An 18,903-nucleotide genomic window follows, 5' to 3' on the forward strand; every position below is an offset into this window, starting at 1 on the left:
ACCAGTCCATTCTAAAGGAGATCATCCCTGGGTGTTCTTTGGAAGGAATGATGCTAAAGCTGAAACTCCAGTACTTTGGCCACCACATGTGAAGGGTTGACTCACTGGAAAAGGCCCTGATGCTGGGGGGGCAGGAGGAGAAGGGGATGACAGCGGATAAGATGGCTGGATGGTATCACTGACTCGATGGACGTGAGTTTGAGTGAATTCCACGAGTTTGTGATGGACAGGGAGGCTTGAAATGCTGCGATTCATGGGGTCACAGAGTTGGACATGCCTAAGTGACTGAACTGAACTGAACTGATATCAAAATAATGTATTATTTAATTACTTACTGGCAGAAAGATGTTCTTCTACACCAGACCTATGCAAATGCTAAACTTCAGGTGTCTTTTCTTAGAGCAGCATTCTGAATTTTTTTTATTAAATGATCACATCTAATCTGAAGCTTTTCAATGTCAGTTTTTTCACCATTGTGATAAGACACCTTACACATTTATTATTGCAAATATGTCCTTCATTACTTTGTGTGGGAGCTATAGCTTTCCTTCTCAAAATCTGTTTAAATTTTGGTCTCATTTGTCTGAGATCCTTGAGGGTGAAACAGAGTTTAACTCACAAGGTCTTTTTCAGCTGCATGATTCTGTATTTCATGACCTTTGTAAACCCGTTGCTAAGGTAATGAGATTCCCAAGAGGGTTCTTCACATTAAGGATCAGCAAAACTGCAAGTTTTACAGATCGCTTTCTTTTAACCTACACAGTTCCTCTGTGAAATATTTGAATTACAGTGTCAACTATTGTTAGGTCAGAAATTCATCAATGAGAATTTCCATGTCAGTTTAAGGCCAGATGTTAGTTTTTGGCTGGAAATCTGGTTGAATTTAAAATTAGAGTTTGTTGCTTTAGGCATCAAGGATCAAAGTCTCTTATTACTAAAACAAGATATCGAAAGATTCCTGCTCTACAAATTTCAATCACTGTCATTTAAACCTGTGTTATCTATTTTGTTCTCAGCGCGCTACAGGAGCACCTTCCCAAGTGCTCTGCTTATATTTCATCTGACCTCTCATCCTCATTTATTTCAACCCTTCTTCTGCCAGCTTCTGATTCCTTTCCCTCCACAGTGGGGAAGAAAAAGAGCAAAATCAGGTGCTATTCCACGGGTGAAAGTGAAAGAGAAGTCGCTCAGTCGTGTCTGATTCTTTGCCACCCCATGGACTGTAGCCCCCCAGGCTCCTCCATCCATGGGATTCTCCAGGCAAGAATACTGGAGGGGGTTGCCATTTCCTTCTCCAGGAGGTCTTCCCAACCCAGGGATCAAAACCCAGTCTGCCACATTGGAGGCAGATGCTTTAACCTCTGAGCCACCAAGTGCCTACCTCTTATTCTGGGAATGGATACTTATTCTGTTCCTTCCTTCCAAACTTATTTGTGAATTATGCAGAGTGTTTAGCTGACTCCCAGTGGAGGAGATACTTGTTATAGAAATCTCAATCCCACTTTATATTCTAAAAAACAAAGTGTCATAAGATAATAAAATCAAAAATCAGTATGATGCAAACTAAATTATTTTTGTGTGGCATTGAGATTTCAATGTAAGCTGTATTCTATAAATCAGGGACAGTGCAGGTAACAAATGACACTTTCTCACTGGCTATGTGTGGGTTGAGCTTAAAACCAAGAGGTTATACAGTTTCCATGGCTAATGACAATGAGGAGTTATTATCACCTTTCAGAATGATAATCATAACATTGAGGATCACTGTGGGGAGAGGGCAGCATGACGAAAGTGTGGTTTTCAGTACAGGAAGAGTTATCCCATGGTGATCAGGCAGAGAAGATGAGAGAAAATACCCCTATTGCCCAACCTTCTCATCCTTTCTCATGCTAGTGGTCTGACCACTTATTATACACACAGAAAGTCGAGGGGTATAGGAGCCTATCTGTCTTGGGTCCATGTGGGTCAGTCTTTTATCCCACCCTACACAGGTAAGACTCAAGGAAGAAAAGGGTGAAGAATGGTTCTTGAGAGGTAAACAAAATATTCAGCACAAATTTCCTATAATTATAAGACAACTATTTAAATTATTCCAAAGTCACACCAGTAATATGTCATTCTGTGACTTCCTGTAGTATAGGTCACTATAACTATGAGAATCTATAATTGCTTATATGGTTTACTGATAGGACCATATACTTTTATATACTAATTTTTAATTAACTTCCTTCTTTCTTTATATATTCCACAACCATTCTTGACCTTTAGTCTTGAGAAAAAGCATAATGCTTAAGAATTTGTATCATGGAACCATACCATTTGAGTTCAAATCATAGGTTTACTATTTAAAATGTGTGTGACTCTAGGCAAGTTACTTACCTCATTGGGTCTGCATAGGGTCATGTCAAGGTTAAATGTAACAAATGCTTAGAACTTTGCCTAACACATAAATGAGTTATGAATGTTTGTCATCACTATGTATACAGACACTTGAAATGCAAAGTTATGGATAAAATATCATGGGAAGAGACAAATGAGTAAATAATTATAGTAAAATACATGATTGATGTAAGTATCCCTAAGGCCTGTTGTTGTTCAGTCTCTCAGTCATGTCCAACTCTTTGCGACCCCATGGATTGTAGCATGCCAGCCTTCCCTGTCCTTCACCATCACCCAGAGCTTGCTGAAATTCATGTCCATTGTGTCAGTGATGCCATCCAACCATCTCGTCTTCTGTTGTCCCCTTCTTATCCTGCCTTCAATCTTTCCCAACATCAGGGTCTTTTGTAATGAGTCAGCTCTGCACATCAGGTGGCCAAAGTATTGGAGCTTCAGCTTTAGCGTCAGTCCTTCTAATGAATTATCAGGACTGATTAGCTTTAGGATTGACTGGTTTGATCTCCTTGCTGTCCAGGGGACTCTCAAGAGTCTTCTCCAAAACCACACTTCAAAAGCATCAGTTCTTCAGCGCTCAGCCTTCTTTACGTCCAACTTTCACATCCATACATGACTACTGGAAAAACCATAGCTTGGACTATATGGACATTTGTTGGCAAAGTAATGGTTCTGCTTTTCAATATGTTATCAAGGAGCTTCTTCCAAGGGGAAAGCATCTTTTAATTTCATGACTGCAGTAACCATCTACAATGATTTTGAAGCCCAAGAAAATAAAGTCTTTCACTGTTCCCATTGTTTCCCCGTTTGTTTGCCATGAAGTGATGGGACCTGATGGCATGATCTTCCTTTGTTGAATGTGAGTCTTAAGCCAGTTTTTTCACTGTCCTCTTTCATGTTCATCAATAGGCTCTTTAGTTCCTCTTCACTTTCTGTCATAAGGCTGGTGCCATGTGCATATGTGCATTCTCTGGCAATTTTGATTCGAACTTGTGCTTCATCCAGCCTGGCACTTCACATGATGTACTCTGCATAAAAATTAAATAAGCAGGGTGACAATATACAGCCTTGACATATCCGTTCACAATATTGAAGTAGTCTGTTGTTCCATGTTTCGTTCTAACTGTTGCTTCTTGACCTGAATACAGGTTTCTCAGGAAGCAGGTAAGGTGCTGTGGTATTGCCATCCATTTAAAAATTCTCTACAGTTTTTTGTGATCCACAGAATCAACAGCTTTAACATAGTCAATGAAGCAGAAATAGATGTTTTTGCTTTGTTTTGTTTTCTGGAATTCTCTAGCTTTTTCTATGATCCAGTGGATTTTGGCCTATAGAACTGCAAAGAAAGGAGCAAGTGACTAGAGTTACAAACTCAGGTCAATCTTTATGAAAGACGCATCAATTCAGTTCTATCACTCAGTCATGTCCAACTCTTTGCGACCCCATGAATTTCAGCATGCCAGGCCTCCCGGTCCATCACCAATTCCTGGAGTTCACTCAAACTCATGTCCATTGTGTCCGTGATGCCATCCAGCCATCTCATCCTCTGTGTCCCCTTCTCCTTCTGCCCCCAATCCCTTCCAGCATAAGAGTCTTTTCCAGTGAGTCAACCTTTCACATGAAGGAGACAATGTACTGGAATTTCAGTCCTTCCAATGAACACCCAGGACTGATCTCCTTTAGAATGGACTGGTTGGACCTCCTTGCAGTCCATGGTACTCTCAAGAGTCTTCTCCAATACCACAGTTCAAAAGCATCGATTCTTCAGTGCTTAGCTTTCTTCACAGTCCAATGCTCACATCTATACATGACCACTGGAAAAACCATAACTTTGAAAAGATGGACCTTTGTTGGCAAAGTATTGTCTCTGCTTTTTAATATGCTATCTAGGTTGGTCATAACTTTCCTTCCAAGGAGTAAGTGTCCTTTAATTCATGGCTCCAATCACCATCTGCAGTGATTTTGGAGCCCCCCAAAAATAAAGTCTGACACTTTCTCCATCTATTTCCCATGAAGTGATGGGACCAGATGCCATGATCTTAGTTTTCTGAATGTTGAGCTTTAAGCCAACATTTTCACCCTCCTCTTTCACTTTCATCAAGAAGCTTTTTAGGTCATGTTAACTTTCTGCCATAAGGGTGGTATTATCTGCATATCTGAGGTCAGTGTTATTTCTCCTGGCAATCTTGATTCCAGCTTGTGCTTCTTCCAGCCCAGTGTTTCTCATGATGTACTCTGCATGTAAGTTAAATAAGCAGAGTGACAATATACAGCCTTGATGTACTCCTTTTCCTTTTTGGAACCAGTCTATTGTTCCATGTCCAGTTCTAACTGTTGCGTTCTGTCCTGCATACAGGTTTATCAAGAGGCAGGTCGGGTGGTCTGGTATTCCCATTTCTTGAAGAATTTTCCACAGTTTATTGTAATACACACAGTCAAAGGCTTTGGCGTAGTCAACAAAGCAGAAATAGATGTTTTCCTTGAATTCTCGTGATTTTTTGATGATCCAGAGGATATTAGCAATTTGATCTCTGGTTCCTTGGCCTTTTCTAAAAAGAGCCAGACATCATGGAATGTGAAGTCCAGTGGGCCTTAGAAAGCATCACAATGAACAAAGCTAGTGGAGGTGATGGAATTCCAGTTGAGATATTTCAAAACCTGAAAGATGATGCTCTGAAAGTACTGCAGTCAATATGGCAGCAAATTTGGAAAACTCAGCAGTGGCCACAGGACTGGAAAAGGTCAGTTTTCACTCCAATCCCAAAGAAATGCAATGCCAAATTATGCTCAAACTACCACACAATTGCAGTCATCTCACACACTAGTAAAGTGATGCTCAAAATTCTCCAAGCCAGGCTTCATCAATACGTGTACTGTGAACTTCCAGATGTTCAAGCTGGTTTTAGAAAAGGCAGAGGAACCAGAGATCAAGTTGCCAACATCTGCTGGATCATGGAAAAAGGAAGAGAGTTCCAGAAAAACATCTGTTTCTGCTTTACTGAGTATGCCAACACCTTTGACTGCGTGGATCACAATAAACTGTGGAAGATTCTGAAAGAGATGAAAGAGGTATCAGTTCAGTTCAGTTCAGTTGCTCAGTTGTGTCCAAATCTTTCAACCCCATGAATCGTAGCACGCCAGGCCTCCCTGTCCATCACCAACTCCCGGAGTTCACTCAGACTCACATCAATCTAGACAGTGATGCCATCCAGCCACCTCATCCTCTGTTGTCCCCTTCTTCTCCTACCCCCAATCCCTCCTGGCATCAGAGCCTTTTCCAATGAGTCAACTCTTTGCATGAGGTGGCCAAAATACTGGAGCTTCAGCTTTAGCATCATTCCTTCCAAAGAAATCTCAGGGCGGATCTCCTTCCGAATGGACTGGTTGGATCTCCTTGCAGTCCAAGGGACTCTCAGGAGTCTTCTCCAACACCGTAGTTCAAAAGCATCAATTCTTCAGCACTCAGCTTTCTTCACAGTCCAACTCTCACATCCATACATGACCACAGGAAAAACCATAGCCTTGACTAGATGGACCTTTGTTGGCAAAGTAATGTCTCTGCTTTTGAATATGCTATCTAGGTTGGTCATAACTTTTCTTCCAAGGAGTAAGCGTCTTTTAATTTCATAGCTGCAATCACCATCTGCAGTTGATTTTGGAGTCCCAAAAAATAAAGTCTGACTCTGTTTCCACTATTTCTCCATCTGTTTCCCATGAAGTGATGGGACCAGATGCCATGATCTTAGTATTCTGAATGTTGAGCTTTAAACCAACTTTTTCACTCTCCTCTTTCACTTTCATCAAGTGGCTTTTTAGTTCCCCTCCACTTTCTGCCATAAGGGTGCTGTCATCTGCATATCTGAGGTTATTGATATTTCTCCCAGCAATCTTGATTCCAGCTTTTGCTTCTTCCAGCCCAGCATTTCTCATGATGTACTCTGCATATAATTTAAATAAGCAGGGTGACAATATACAGCCTTGATGTACTCCTTTTCCTATTTGGAACCAGTCTGTTGTTCCATGGCCAGTTCTCACTATTGCTTCCTGACCTGCATATTGTTTTCTCAAGAGGCAGGTCAGGTGATCTGGTATTCCCATCTCTTTCAGAATTTTCCTCAGTTTATTGTGATCCACACAGTCAAAGCCTTTGGCATAGTCAATAATGCAGAAATAGATGTTTTTCTGGAACTCTCTTGCTTTTTCCATGATCCAGCAAATGTTGGCAATTTGATCTCTTGTTCCTCTGCCTTTTCTAAAACCAGCTTGAACAAATAGAAGTTCACGGTTCACATATTGCTGAAGCCTGGCTTGGAGAATTTTGAGCATTACTTCACTAGCGTGTGAGATGAGTACAATTGTGTGGTAGTTTGAGCATTCTTTGGCATTGCCTTTCTTTGGGATTGGAATAAAAACTGACCTTTTCCAGTCCTGTGGCCACTGCTGAGTTTTCCAAATTTGCTGGCATATTGAGTGCAAAACTTTCACACCATCATCTTTCAGGATTTGAAATAGCTCAACTGGAATTCCATCACCTATACTAGCTTTATAAGGCCCACTTGACTTCACATTCCAGGATGTCTGGCTCTAGGTGAGTGATCACACCATCGTGATTATCTGGGTCGTGAAGATCTTTTTTGTACACTTCTGTGCATTCTTGCCACCTCTTCTTAATATCTTCTGCTTCCGTTAGGTCCATACCATTTCTGTCCTTTATCGAGCCCATCTTTGCATGAAATATTCCCTTGGTATCTCTAATTTTCTTGAAGAGATCTCTAGTCTTTTCCATTCTGTTGTTTTCCTCTATCTCTTTGCATTGATTGCTGAGGATGGCTTTCTTATCTCTACTTGCTATTCTTTGGAACCCTGCAATCAAGTGCTTATATCTTTCCTTTTCTCCTTTGCTCTTCACTTCTCTTCTTTTCACAGCTATTTGTAAGGCCTCTCCAGACAGCCATTTTGCTTTCTTGCATTTCTTTTCTTGGGGATGGTCTTGATACCTGTCTCCTGTACAATGTACGAACCTCAGTCCATAGTTCATCAGGCAGTCTATCTATCAGATCTAGGACCTTAAATTTATTTCTCACTTCTACTGTATAATCCTAAGGGATTTGATTTAGGTCATACCTGAATGTTCTAGTGGTTTTCCCTACTTTCTTCAATTTAAGTCTGAATTTGGCAATAAGGAGTTCATGATCTGAGCCACAGTCAGCTCCTTGTCTTGTTTTTGTTGACTGTATAGAGCTTCTCCATCTTTGGCTGCAAAAAATGTAATCAATCTGATTTCAGTGTTGACCATCTGGTGATGTCCATGTGTAGAGTCTTCTCTTGTGTTGTTGGAAGAGGGTGTTTGCTATGACCAGAAAGAAGTATAGTTAGACCTTAAAAGATGCATAGGAATTTCCCCAGGTGTTACTCACTGGGATGTTTCTTCTGTCCTGGCTGAGACATCTTGCCTAAGCACATGTTGATGTGAAAATATCCTGACATGCCTGACACTTAAGTAGTTAGTAGGAAAATGGTTGCAGACCAAAAGGAAGAGACAGGAAAGGTTTAAAACACGAGGACTCCCATAGTACAGAATTTGAAGAGATATGGATAGTTTATAAATTACCCTGGTGCCATAAAGGTGATTTGGTGTGTTGAAATATTCAAGACAAGAACCTCTTTTAAAATTAATGTTGCTACTTTTTTTTCCTGTTCCAGTCCTGGAAGCAATTTTCTTTCCTTAGTTATTCCAGTGCCTGGCTAACAGTATTCTCTCCATCCTTTCTCTCAAGCAGTATTGAACAATGGCAGCATATGGTCATTGGAGTCAGGTAGATGTTGAGTGGAAACTTACTTGACTTGAACTATTTCTACGTATCTGACCTTGGTCAGCTTCTCAGAACCTTGTTTTTTCACCCATTAAGGTAGAATAAATAGGGTCTTCCTCTCAGTGTTATAATAAGTGATACATGAGTTAAAGCAGATAAGTATTTAGCAAATATCCTGTCAAATTATGGAGAAGGCAATGGCACCCTACTCCAGTACTCTTGCCTGGAAACTCCCATGGACAGAGGAGCCTGGTAGGCTGCAGCCCATGGGGTCTGTAAAGTCGGACACGACTGAGCAACTTCACTTTCACTTTTCACTTCCCTGCATTGGAGAAGGAAATGGCAACCCACTCCAGTGTTCTTGCCTGGAGAATCCCAGGGACGGGGGGAGCCTGGTGGGCTGCCGTCTGTGGGGTCGCACAGAGTCGGACATGACTGAAGCGACTTAGCAGCAGCAGCAGCAGCTGTCAAATTATAATCTCTCAATAACAGGAACTAATAATCTTATTCCCTGGGACCTTTAGATAGCCTAATCCCTTACTTTCTTTACTGACTGCCAGTTTTAAGTTACTTATTAAAGCTTTGCATACATGTGTGCAATGTCACTTCAGTAGTGTCTGATTTTGTGCAATTCTATGGGTGGTAGTCCACCAGGTTCCTCTGTCCATGGTATTCTCCAGGCAAGGATACTTGAGTAGGTTGCCATACCCTCCTCCAGGGGATCTTCCCAATCCAGTGATTGAACTCACTTTTCTTATGTCTCCTGCACTGGCAGGTCGGTTCTTTACTGCTAACACCATCTGGGAAGCCCCATCTTAGCTTTGAGTCCCTAGAAAACAAAGGCTGTGATGAAGCTTATAGACTAAAACTTTATGTGAGGAGGGCAGAGTACAATTCCAAGACAATAGAAATGAAGGGAAAAAAGAGATATAACAGGGAAGTAGGGGGATCAAATATAAAATAGTAAGTTACTGAATAGCCACAGCCTCAAGAAAAACACAGTGTATTGGCCATGTGGACCTCATGAACCAGCTGTGGTTTCAAACCACCTGTTTTGGGAGAAGACAGATGAGCAATATTTCTTCTGTTCTCCTTCCCATATTTTTTCTTGGTAGTCAAAGTTCATCTCTCAGACATTAAATTGTCCACAGTTACAAGTGGCACTTTAGCACCTTAGAGAACCTGTTGAGGAAGACGAAGTTTCTGGCAATTTTGTGGGGTCAAATCTGGATCCTGGAGCTACTACAGTTTTGCTGCAATAAACAAAATAAAGGTGACTATACCAATGGTTGTTCCATGCCTCAAACTTGTAGGGGGCTGACACAACTGATTAAGCTGCCCTAGAATGGCCAGTGTAGTTCCTTCAGGCTGGCCTGCATGTCTTTTCAATATGTCCCCATCATTCTTTAAACATTTCTTTTTACACAAGGTGTTCCAGTTTTGTCCTTTATGTTTCCTTGACCACTGCTGGAAGCAGTTTCCTGATTTCCTTTAGTAAAGAATAGTATTCAGACACCAGGATGTGAGCAATCATGTCCTTGAAGCTATAAGTACTTATTGTTATTAGGAGTCTCAGTGGATAGGGCTAGACAAGATCTGTGCATGCATATATGTGCATGTGTGTGATGTTTGATATAATACAGGCACACTCATCTCTATTTATGTATATCTATATTTTAAACATGAATTAACATCAGTTTCTCCAATTTTACTTCAGCCACTCAGAATCCTTTGTAGCCTTCCAATTTTCTACATCCCCTTCTGGATAGTGAGAAGTCTAGCTATCCTTATCCTCAATACATTCATGATTTGCACAGTCCCCTCATATGTACCTGATCTTACAACTTTACTGGCTGCTTCCTTGGCCTTGCTTCTACTTGTTTGGCCTCTAGCCCCATTATCACTTACTTAACCTCACTATCTCCTCAACTCTTGTTGCCACTATCACTGTCTCTGCTATAGGATGAATATTTGTGTTTCTAAAATTTACGTATTGAAACCTAATCCCCAATGTGATGGATGATATCTGTTTATGGGCCTTTAGGAGGTGACTAAGTGATGAGAGTGGGTGCCTGATAAATGGAATTAGTACCCTAGGAGCTCCCTAGCCCTTTCTACCATGTGAGGACACAGCAAGAAGATATTGGTGAATCTGGAAAATGAGCCCTGTCCAGATACCGAATCTACTGACACCTTGATCTTGGACTTTTCAACTTTCAGAACTATGAGAAACAAATTTCTGTTGTTTACAAGCCATGGCAACCCACTGCAGTTTTCTTGCCTGGAGAATCCCATGGACAGAGGAACATGGCAGGCTACAGTCCATGGGGTAGCAAAAGTGTCGAACATGACATGGCACCTAAACAACAACATTCTCTTATAATATCTTGAAAGAACTCAGACAGACTCCTAACACCAAGTCACCCCATCTAAAGAAAGAGAAAAAACTTTATCTTCTCTAATACTTCTCTTCTTTTTCCACCTAGGAAACCTTTCCTCCCTTATTCTTCCCCAGTTCACATAGTAAAATAGCTCTAAGATAGTTTCAGGTTCACCTCTGCTCTGAAACTTCTATCTATTTGTCAACCTCCAATTCAAGGGGCCTTTACTGTACCTCCTTTTGCCCTCATTTAAGGACATAAGCTACATCTTATTTGTCTTCATATTCCTAGTGCCTAGTCTTATTTTTGATACATATTAGAAACTAAACAAATGTTTCATAAATGGGTAATTAATGAATGAAATTTTCTTTGCAATAGCTTGGGGATTATGGCTATAGACTCAGACAGACCTAAACTCTGCTATTGATCTTGTGAAATTGGGCAAGTTAATATCTATATCTTATCTGTTTTTACTGTTATAACAAAAAATACTGCAGACTGGGTGGCTTATAAGCAAGTATGAAAACTAAGTCTAAGATCAAGATGCTGGGAAATTCAGTGTTTGATAAGAGCCCATTTCCTGGTTCACAGATGGCTGATTTTTTTCCTGTGTCCTCACATGGCTAGATAGGTAAGGGACCTTTGTGAATTCTTTCTTTTATAAGGGCAGAAATGCTATTTATGAAGGCTCCACCCTCATGACCTTATCACCTTCCAAAGACTCCACCACAAAATATCATCACATTGGGGATTATATTTCACTATATGAAGTTAGAGGTAGACAAAAATATTCAGTCTGCAGCATTATTTCTCTGAGCATTACTTAACTTCTCTGATTTTTTTTTTTATCAGTAGAGATGATAATAGTTCCATTATATATTTGTTATGAGTATTAAATATTTTAAAAAGATTTTTTCATAATATCAGTATAATTTCTATGTAAAATAAATGGTAGTTACTATTATTAATAACTGATTTTTGTGCAAAACTCTATTATAACACTCATGTGTTGTATATGAATTATTTATTCAGATATTAGTCTTGCCTCGATAGAAAATAATTTCAAAGGCAATGATATAAAATAAGTGAAAAAAAGTGAAAGTTGCTCAGTTGTGTCCAACTCTTTGGGACCCCATGGACTATACAGTCCCGAGGCCAGAAAACTGGAGTGGGTAGCCTATCCCTTCTCCAGTGGATCTTCCTGACCCAGGAATTGAAACAGGGTCTCCTGCATTTCAGGCAGATTCTTTACCAACTGAGCTATCAGGGTTTTTTTTTTTTTTTTTTTTATTGTATGTTGTTTTTTCTTATTGTATGTTGTTTCTCAGTCTAAGAGAATATTGCAACTTCAATATTATATCTTCATTTGAAAGTATATTATTGTTTTAAAGGAGCAAAGAAAAAAATAGTTTCAAAATAGTACAGTAGAGTAAGCACCTATTCTCATTGCTAGCCCAAAGATGATATAAAACATATTTTTTAAAAAAACCAAAAATCTGGTGCTTAAGAAGAGAAACTTTCAGTTATTGTAAGGCTATTGGGGATTTCTGAGAACCATAAATATAAATAAGCATATATATATATGGAATATAGAGACAAGCTGAGAATTTCATAAACCAGTGCCTCTATGGGCTGCTGTTGTTACACTTTCTGCCTAAGAAGCCATCATTCATTGGGACCAGAAACCTCCAGAGAAAAGGCCACTGATAATCTTGAGAAACTGAGTAATCGCTACAGAAGAAAATATTTTGGCTCCAGAGCAAAATGTCCAGATATAAAATGGAGTCAAATGTAGTTATCAAGAGGGAGGGATACCCAACTCAGAGTGAAGCATAAAAGTGGACTGCACCGTGGATTACCAGAGGAGATAATTTATACCTAGAAATATGACATGATTCTGACATTAGAAGAAATAAGCTTGAAGTTTACAGAAGCAAGCCAATAAAAACAGTTATTTGACCACTCATTCAAAATCAGCAGTTTTGGTCTTCCCTTCAAATAATCGCCCCCTGCACTTGTCATCGTAGGCTTGACAACCATTCAGTTCAGTTTAGTCGCTCAGTCGTGTCCTACTCTTTGCGACCCCATGAATCGCAGCACGCCAGGCCTCCCTGTCCATCACCAACTCTCGGAGTTCACTCAAAATCACGTCCATCGACTCGGTGATGCCATCCAGCCATCTCATCCTCTGCCGTCCCCTTCTCCTCCTGCCCCCAATCCCTCCCAGCATCAGAGTCTTATCCAATGAGTCAACTCTTCTCATGAGGTGGCCAAAGTACTGGAGTTTCAGCTTTAGCATCATTCCAAAGAAACCCCAGGGCCAATCTCCTTTGGAATGGACTGGTTGGATCTCCTTGCAGTCCAAGGGACTCTCAAGAGTCTTATCCAACACCACAGTTCAAAAGCATCAATTCTTCGGCGCTTAGCCTTCTTCACAGTCCAACTCTCACATCCATATATGACCACTGGAAAAACCATAGCCTTGACTAGACGGACCTTTGTTGGCAAAGTAATGTCTCTGCTTTTGAATATGCTATCTAGGGTGGTCATAACTTTCCTTCCAAGGAGTAAGCGTCTTTTAATTTCATGGCTGCAGTCACTATGATTCATCAAATACATTGTCAAATATACTGCTTCAGAAGAAACTTTAGTCTGCTACACTTGAAGCAGATTTCTGCTTATACCCAAAGAAACAGATAAAAAACATTTTTTTAATTGAAATGACTATACTAGATATCCTCATAAAAATAAAGGGGGAAATCATGTTCATGACAAAAGTAATAGATTATGAAACAATAAATGGGAATAAATCATTAAATATTCAAGAAATTGCAACATATTTTAAGTATAAATAAAAGTGCACCACCCCCATAGCACATATCACCTTCTAAAATAAGACTTTTATTTATTATTATTTGTGAACTTCCAGTGGAATATACACTATTAAGAAGCAGGAATTATTATGTTTATTCATTTATCTATCCCATATAGTACCTAGAAGAGAATCTAGCATATCATAGGTCCTCAGATATTTGCTGAATAAATTGAATGACTCAATGTGATGTGAACTATGTAAGTGAGCTTGATTGAACTACAAATAAACCTGGAAAAATTCATACTTTATTTAGAATTTTAACAGTTATTTAAAAAATTGTTGGAGAGGGTAGACAAAAGATAATTAACAACATAAGTTATTTCAATTTGACAAATATATCAAATTGAACTGAATATATTTTTCTGAATATATTTTAGTGAATATATTTTACTGTGAGAGCTGGATATACGTATACTGATTATTAAAGCAATAACACTAGAAGTCAGCAACAAAATGATAGCCTAGACCCATAAATTTAAAAGCACTTTGAAACTATTTATGATTCAAAGAGGAAATAAAGATGAAAACTATAAACTATTTAGAAGTGAACAACAGCAACAAAAGCTCTAAATACAAAAACAGTACTCTGAAGAAAATTTATAGACTAAAAAGCATATTTTTAAGGAAACAAGAGAGGCTGAAAATAAACTAATATAGAAACAAATCCTAAAACTTAAGCTTAAGAAGGTGGAGAAAGAATAACAAAATAATGCAAAAGAGTTGAAGTTTGAGTAGACTAGTAAATTTGACAATGTTTTGTAAATATGAAGAAAAGAAAACTGGAAGACTAGTCACAAATAACTTGCATTAGGAGTAAGAAAATTAATAATTTATCTTTATAAAGATATATTTAAAGATTACATAACACAATTCTATCCCTACTAAACTATCAACTTGGAAATTTTGGAAAATTTCACTTCTCTAACATATGTGTGTGTGTGTGTGTGTGTGTGTGTGTGTGTGTGTGATTTTATGTTGTTAAATCCTCCGCAATGTTTTTTAATAGGGAAATAACCTTAGAAGATATTGAAACACTGGTCAGATATCTACCTCAAAATTATGCCAGACTCACTCAGCTTATTTTTTTGGCAAATTCTAACACTTAGGTATCATTTTCTTGTTATACAACCTAGCCTAAAAGACTAATGAATACTGGAAATTGCTAATCTTTCTTCGATATGAAGTCTATATAGAAACAGCACAACAAAAAATTTAGACCAAAGGACCAATGTCACTATGACACAGAAAGAAATAAATATCAAATCAAATCCAGTGTATTAAAGAAATCGCAATAACTATCTATGTTTTCTGCTAAGGATACAAGGGCATTCAAAAATATCTCCAAAATTATTGTTTGATTAAAAAGCAACATGTTATAGAATATGCTGAGAGTGTACTGCAGTATAAGTTACAATACTTACACAAAGCAACACTCCATAGATTTTGTGAAGAGAATTTTATATTTATGAAAATATGGATGCTTATAATATGTATTTTATATGTGTGTGTCTAATTGTAAAAGCATGGGGAAAGAACTGGAAAGATGCATGACAAATTGGTACTGGTTGATTACAGAAGAACCAGGAGTGTGTGATCATTGGAGTGTCAAGAGAGATCATAACTTTATCTCAAAGTTTTTTTTTTTAATTTAATTGTTAATTTCTGGGTGTTGTTTGAGGATGGCTATGTTAATGTTACCTCATGTAACTAAAAACCAAAACAATCACCACAATAACCTACACCTGGCCTCGTAACTCCACAATGAAAGTCCCAGATATCTTAAGTTTCCTTGAGCACATGAAAAGACCCTGATGCAGGGAGAAATATCAATAACCTCAGATATGCAGATGACATCACCCTTATGGCAGAAAGTGAAGAAGAACTAAAGAGCCTCTTGAGGAAAGTGAAAGAGGAGAGTGAAAAAGAACTGCCTTATGATCCAGCAATCCCACTCCTGGGCATACACACTGAGGAAACCAGAATTGAAAGAGACACATGTACCCCGATGTTCATCACAGCACTGTTTATAATAGCCAGGACATGGAAGCAACCTAGATGTCCATCAGCAGATGAATGGATAAAAAAGCTGTGGTACATATACACAATGGAGTATTACTCAGGCATTAAAAAGAATACATTTGAATCAGTTCTAATGAGGTGGATGAAACTGGAGCCTATTATACAGAGTGAAGTAAGCCAGAAAGAAAAACACCAATACAGTATACTAATGCATATATATGGAATTAGAAAGATGGTAACAATAACCCTGTGTATGAGACAGCAAAAAAGACACTGATGTATAGAACAGCCTTTTGGACTCTGTGGGAGAGGGTGAGGGTGGGATGATTTGGGAGAATGGCATTGAAATATGTATAATATCATATATGAAACGAGTCGCCAGTCCAGGTTCGATGCATGATACTGGATGCTTGGGGCTGGTGCACTGGGACGACCCAGAGGGATGGTATGGGGAGGGAGGAGGGAGGAGGGTTCAGGATGGGGAACACATGTATACCTGTGGCAGACTCATTTTGATATATGGCAAAACCAATACAATATTGTAAAGTTAAATAAAATAAAATTTAAAAAATATTAAAAAAATAAAAAAAGAAAAAGTTGGCTTAAAGCTCAACATTCAGAAAACTAAGATCATGGCATCTGGTCCCGTCACTTCATGGGAAATAGATGGGGAAACAGTGGAAACAGTGTCAGACTTTATTTTGGGGGGCTCCAAAATCACTGCAGATGGTGATTGCAGCCATGAAATTGAAAGACGCTTACTCCTTGGAAGGAAAGTTATGAGCAACCTAGACAGTATATTAAAAAGCATTAGTTTACCATCAAAGGTCCGTCTAGTCAAGGCTATGGCTTTTCCAGTGATTATGTATGGATGTGAGAGTTGGACTATAAAGAAAGCTGAGTGCCAAAGAATTGATGCTTTTGAACCATGGTGTTGGAGAAGACTCTTGAGAGTCCCTTGGACTGCAAGGAAATCCAACCAGTCTATCCTAAAGGAGATCAGTCCTGGGTGTTCATTGAAAGGACTGACGTTGAAGGTGAAACTCCAGTACTTTGGCCACCTCATGCGAAGAGCTGACTCATTTGAAAAGACCCTGATGCTGGGAAAGATTGAAGGCAGGAGGAGAAGGGGACGACAGAGGATGAGATGGTTGGATGGCATCACTGACTCGATGGACATAGGTTTGGGTGGACTCCGGGAGTTGGTGATGGACAAAGAGGCCTGGTGTGCTGTGGTTCATGGGGTCAGAAAGAGTTGGACATGACTGAGTGACTGAACTGAACTGAGCACATGTTGAAAGCGTGTTTTGATGTGCTCTGAAGAGAATTTTTTCTTTCAAACTCCTTCAATTGAATTCACCCAAAAAACATTTGTTGAGAAATGTATCAGGGTAATCAGGAATACTAAATTGACCTCTGCTCTAAGGAGCTTTACAAGGGGTCTAGTTGGGGAAGGTAATTCAACCAACAAGTACTAGGGAGAGTGGCAGATACTGTGTGGAAGGAATTCACTGACTGTTCTAGGAGCACAGAGGCAGAGGATGTTACCCTGTGTTCTAGTTTCAATCAAACAATTTCCTGTACCATGTACAGGTTACAAAACTAAGAAAAGTTTTTGAAATTTGGGGAAAACACATATGTATGTAATTATGTGTACTATATGTATATAGCATAGACAGAAAATCTGGATATTGTTCATAATTGTTCTGTTAGGAACAACCACATAAGCTCTGAAGACCTTCGATTCCCTGTTTTCAAAGTGAGAGAAAAATACTAAGTGTTCCCTAAAGATAATTACATCATAACCATAGCAAAAGAAGATTAAGACTGGGAGAACATTTTCATCTTTTGCTCTGAAATATCCTGACTATAGAGAATGTATGTCTCTAAATTGACTATATGGATATCGTATGTCTGAAACCCTTGAAATCTGACATATCATCTATTGTTACAGAAATTGAAAAAGAAAGTTGTGGTGATCCTGGTACACCCTTATATGGAATTAGGGAAGGTGATGGATTTTCTAACCGTGATGTTTTAAGGTTCGAATGCCAGTTTGGATTTGAATTAATTGGAGAGAAATCCATTGTTTGTCAAGAGAATAACCAATGGTCTGCAAACATACCCATCTGTATCTGTGAGTACCAAATGCTTTGCTTCCATATAGCATATGTTACCCTGTCCTTGCATATAATTGCTTTTGTAATTAATTGCAAAGAACTGGAACCGTGTAATTATTTTTGAACGAGTAGCACTTTTTGGTACTCTCTTTAACAAGTGTGCTTATGCCAAACTATAAATTTCTTTGCAGATTTAAATAAAGTCAACATAGTTCATTTGGTAATTGCAAAGTATATTTTCCATATGTTCTCATAACACTTTATTGGTGGCATTTTATACTTTATAGATAGCATACTTCTTATGGAAATTATATATCTGAGCTAATTCTAATAGACTCATTTATTTTTAATGAGATAGTACATGCTTATTTGCAATCAGGAACACTTAAAAATATTTAAAGGTTATATTCTATGTATAATGCATTAACTTAATTTTGCTTGTAGATGCTCACACTAATGCATGGTTAAGTGTCATTTATTTATATTGCACAGAATAAAATTCATTAATGTTTATGGCCTATAATATGCTTGGATTAAAATAATGTATTTCTTCAAATACATTGAAGCATTTCAATTTAACTGAAGCAAAAATATAATTTGTTTTATCTGTTGATGTACTTTTAGGTTAAATTAAGATCTGTCTTCATTACCAACAAATACAGCTTACCAGGTGTGAATGCAATAATTGAAAACTTGGATTTTAGTTTTCAATACAAATGGTAACATATAAGCTCATAACATGAAAGTAAAAATAATTTTCTTGTTTTAAAATGATTTTAAATTTTTCTTGTTTTTTATCTGTATCCAACTCTTGTAATGATAATGCTTTTCATTTGTGAAATCCTTTATTCCCTACAAGGGCATTAGCACATACTTCAAAATATAACTGACATTAAAAAATTTAGCACTTTTCAACACCTGCATTTTATCTAAATTTTAATTTGTGCTGCAAAACACACGTTTTCCTTTACTGGAAATGTTGATTTATTTAACATTTTAAAATTCTTTAGCATCTTTAAACATGTACTGAGAACTTTTTAAGTGAATAGAAGCCAAATATTTCCTAATATTTGAAAAATATTATGTAGAAATTTATATTGCATTTTTTAAAGGTGATAAATAAATTTCTAATAAACACAGATGTCTAACGAACATATGAGAACTCTTAAACACTTTTGCTTTTATAAGTTATGTGGGTCCCTTTTGCAACTAAACTCTGTCAGTGTAGCAGGAAATGCATTCATGGACAATAGGAAAATGAAAGTACAGGATTACAGTCAAATAAAATTTCATTTGAAAAG

General features: G+C 38.2%; 1 protein-coding gene across 1 annotated transcript in view; it reads left to right on the forward strand.

Annotated features, from left to right (window-relative positions):
- The window catches only part of CSMD3 (CUB and Sushi multiple domains 3), a 1,470,240-nt gene that overhangs the window by 924,727 nt on the left and 526,610 nt on the right, over positions 1–18,903 (forward strand). The window contains exon 14 of the mRNA NM_001424929.1: positions 17,437–17,619. Coding sequence (NP_001411858.1) covers positions 17,437–17,619 — 183 coding nt within the window. The remainder of the gene's footprint in view (positions 1–17,436; positions 17,620–18,903) is intronic.

Source organism: Bos taurus, chromosome 14, assembly GCF_002263795.3.
Source record: "Bos taurus isolate L1 Dominette 01449 registration number 42190680 breed Hereford chromosome 14, ARS-UCD2.0, whole genome shotgun sequence".
Taxonomy (NCBI): Eukaryota; Metazoa; Chordata; class Mammalia; order Artiodactyla; family Bovidae; genus Bos; species Bos taurus.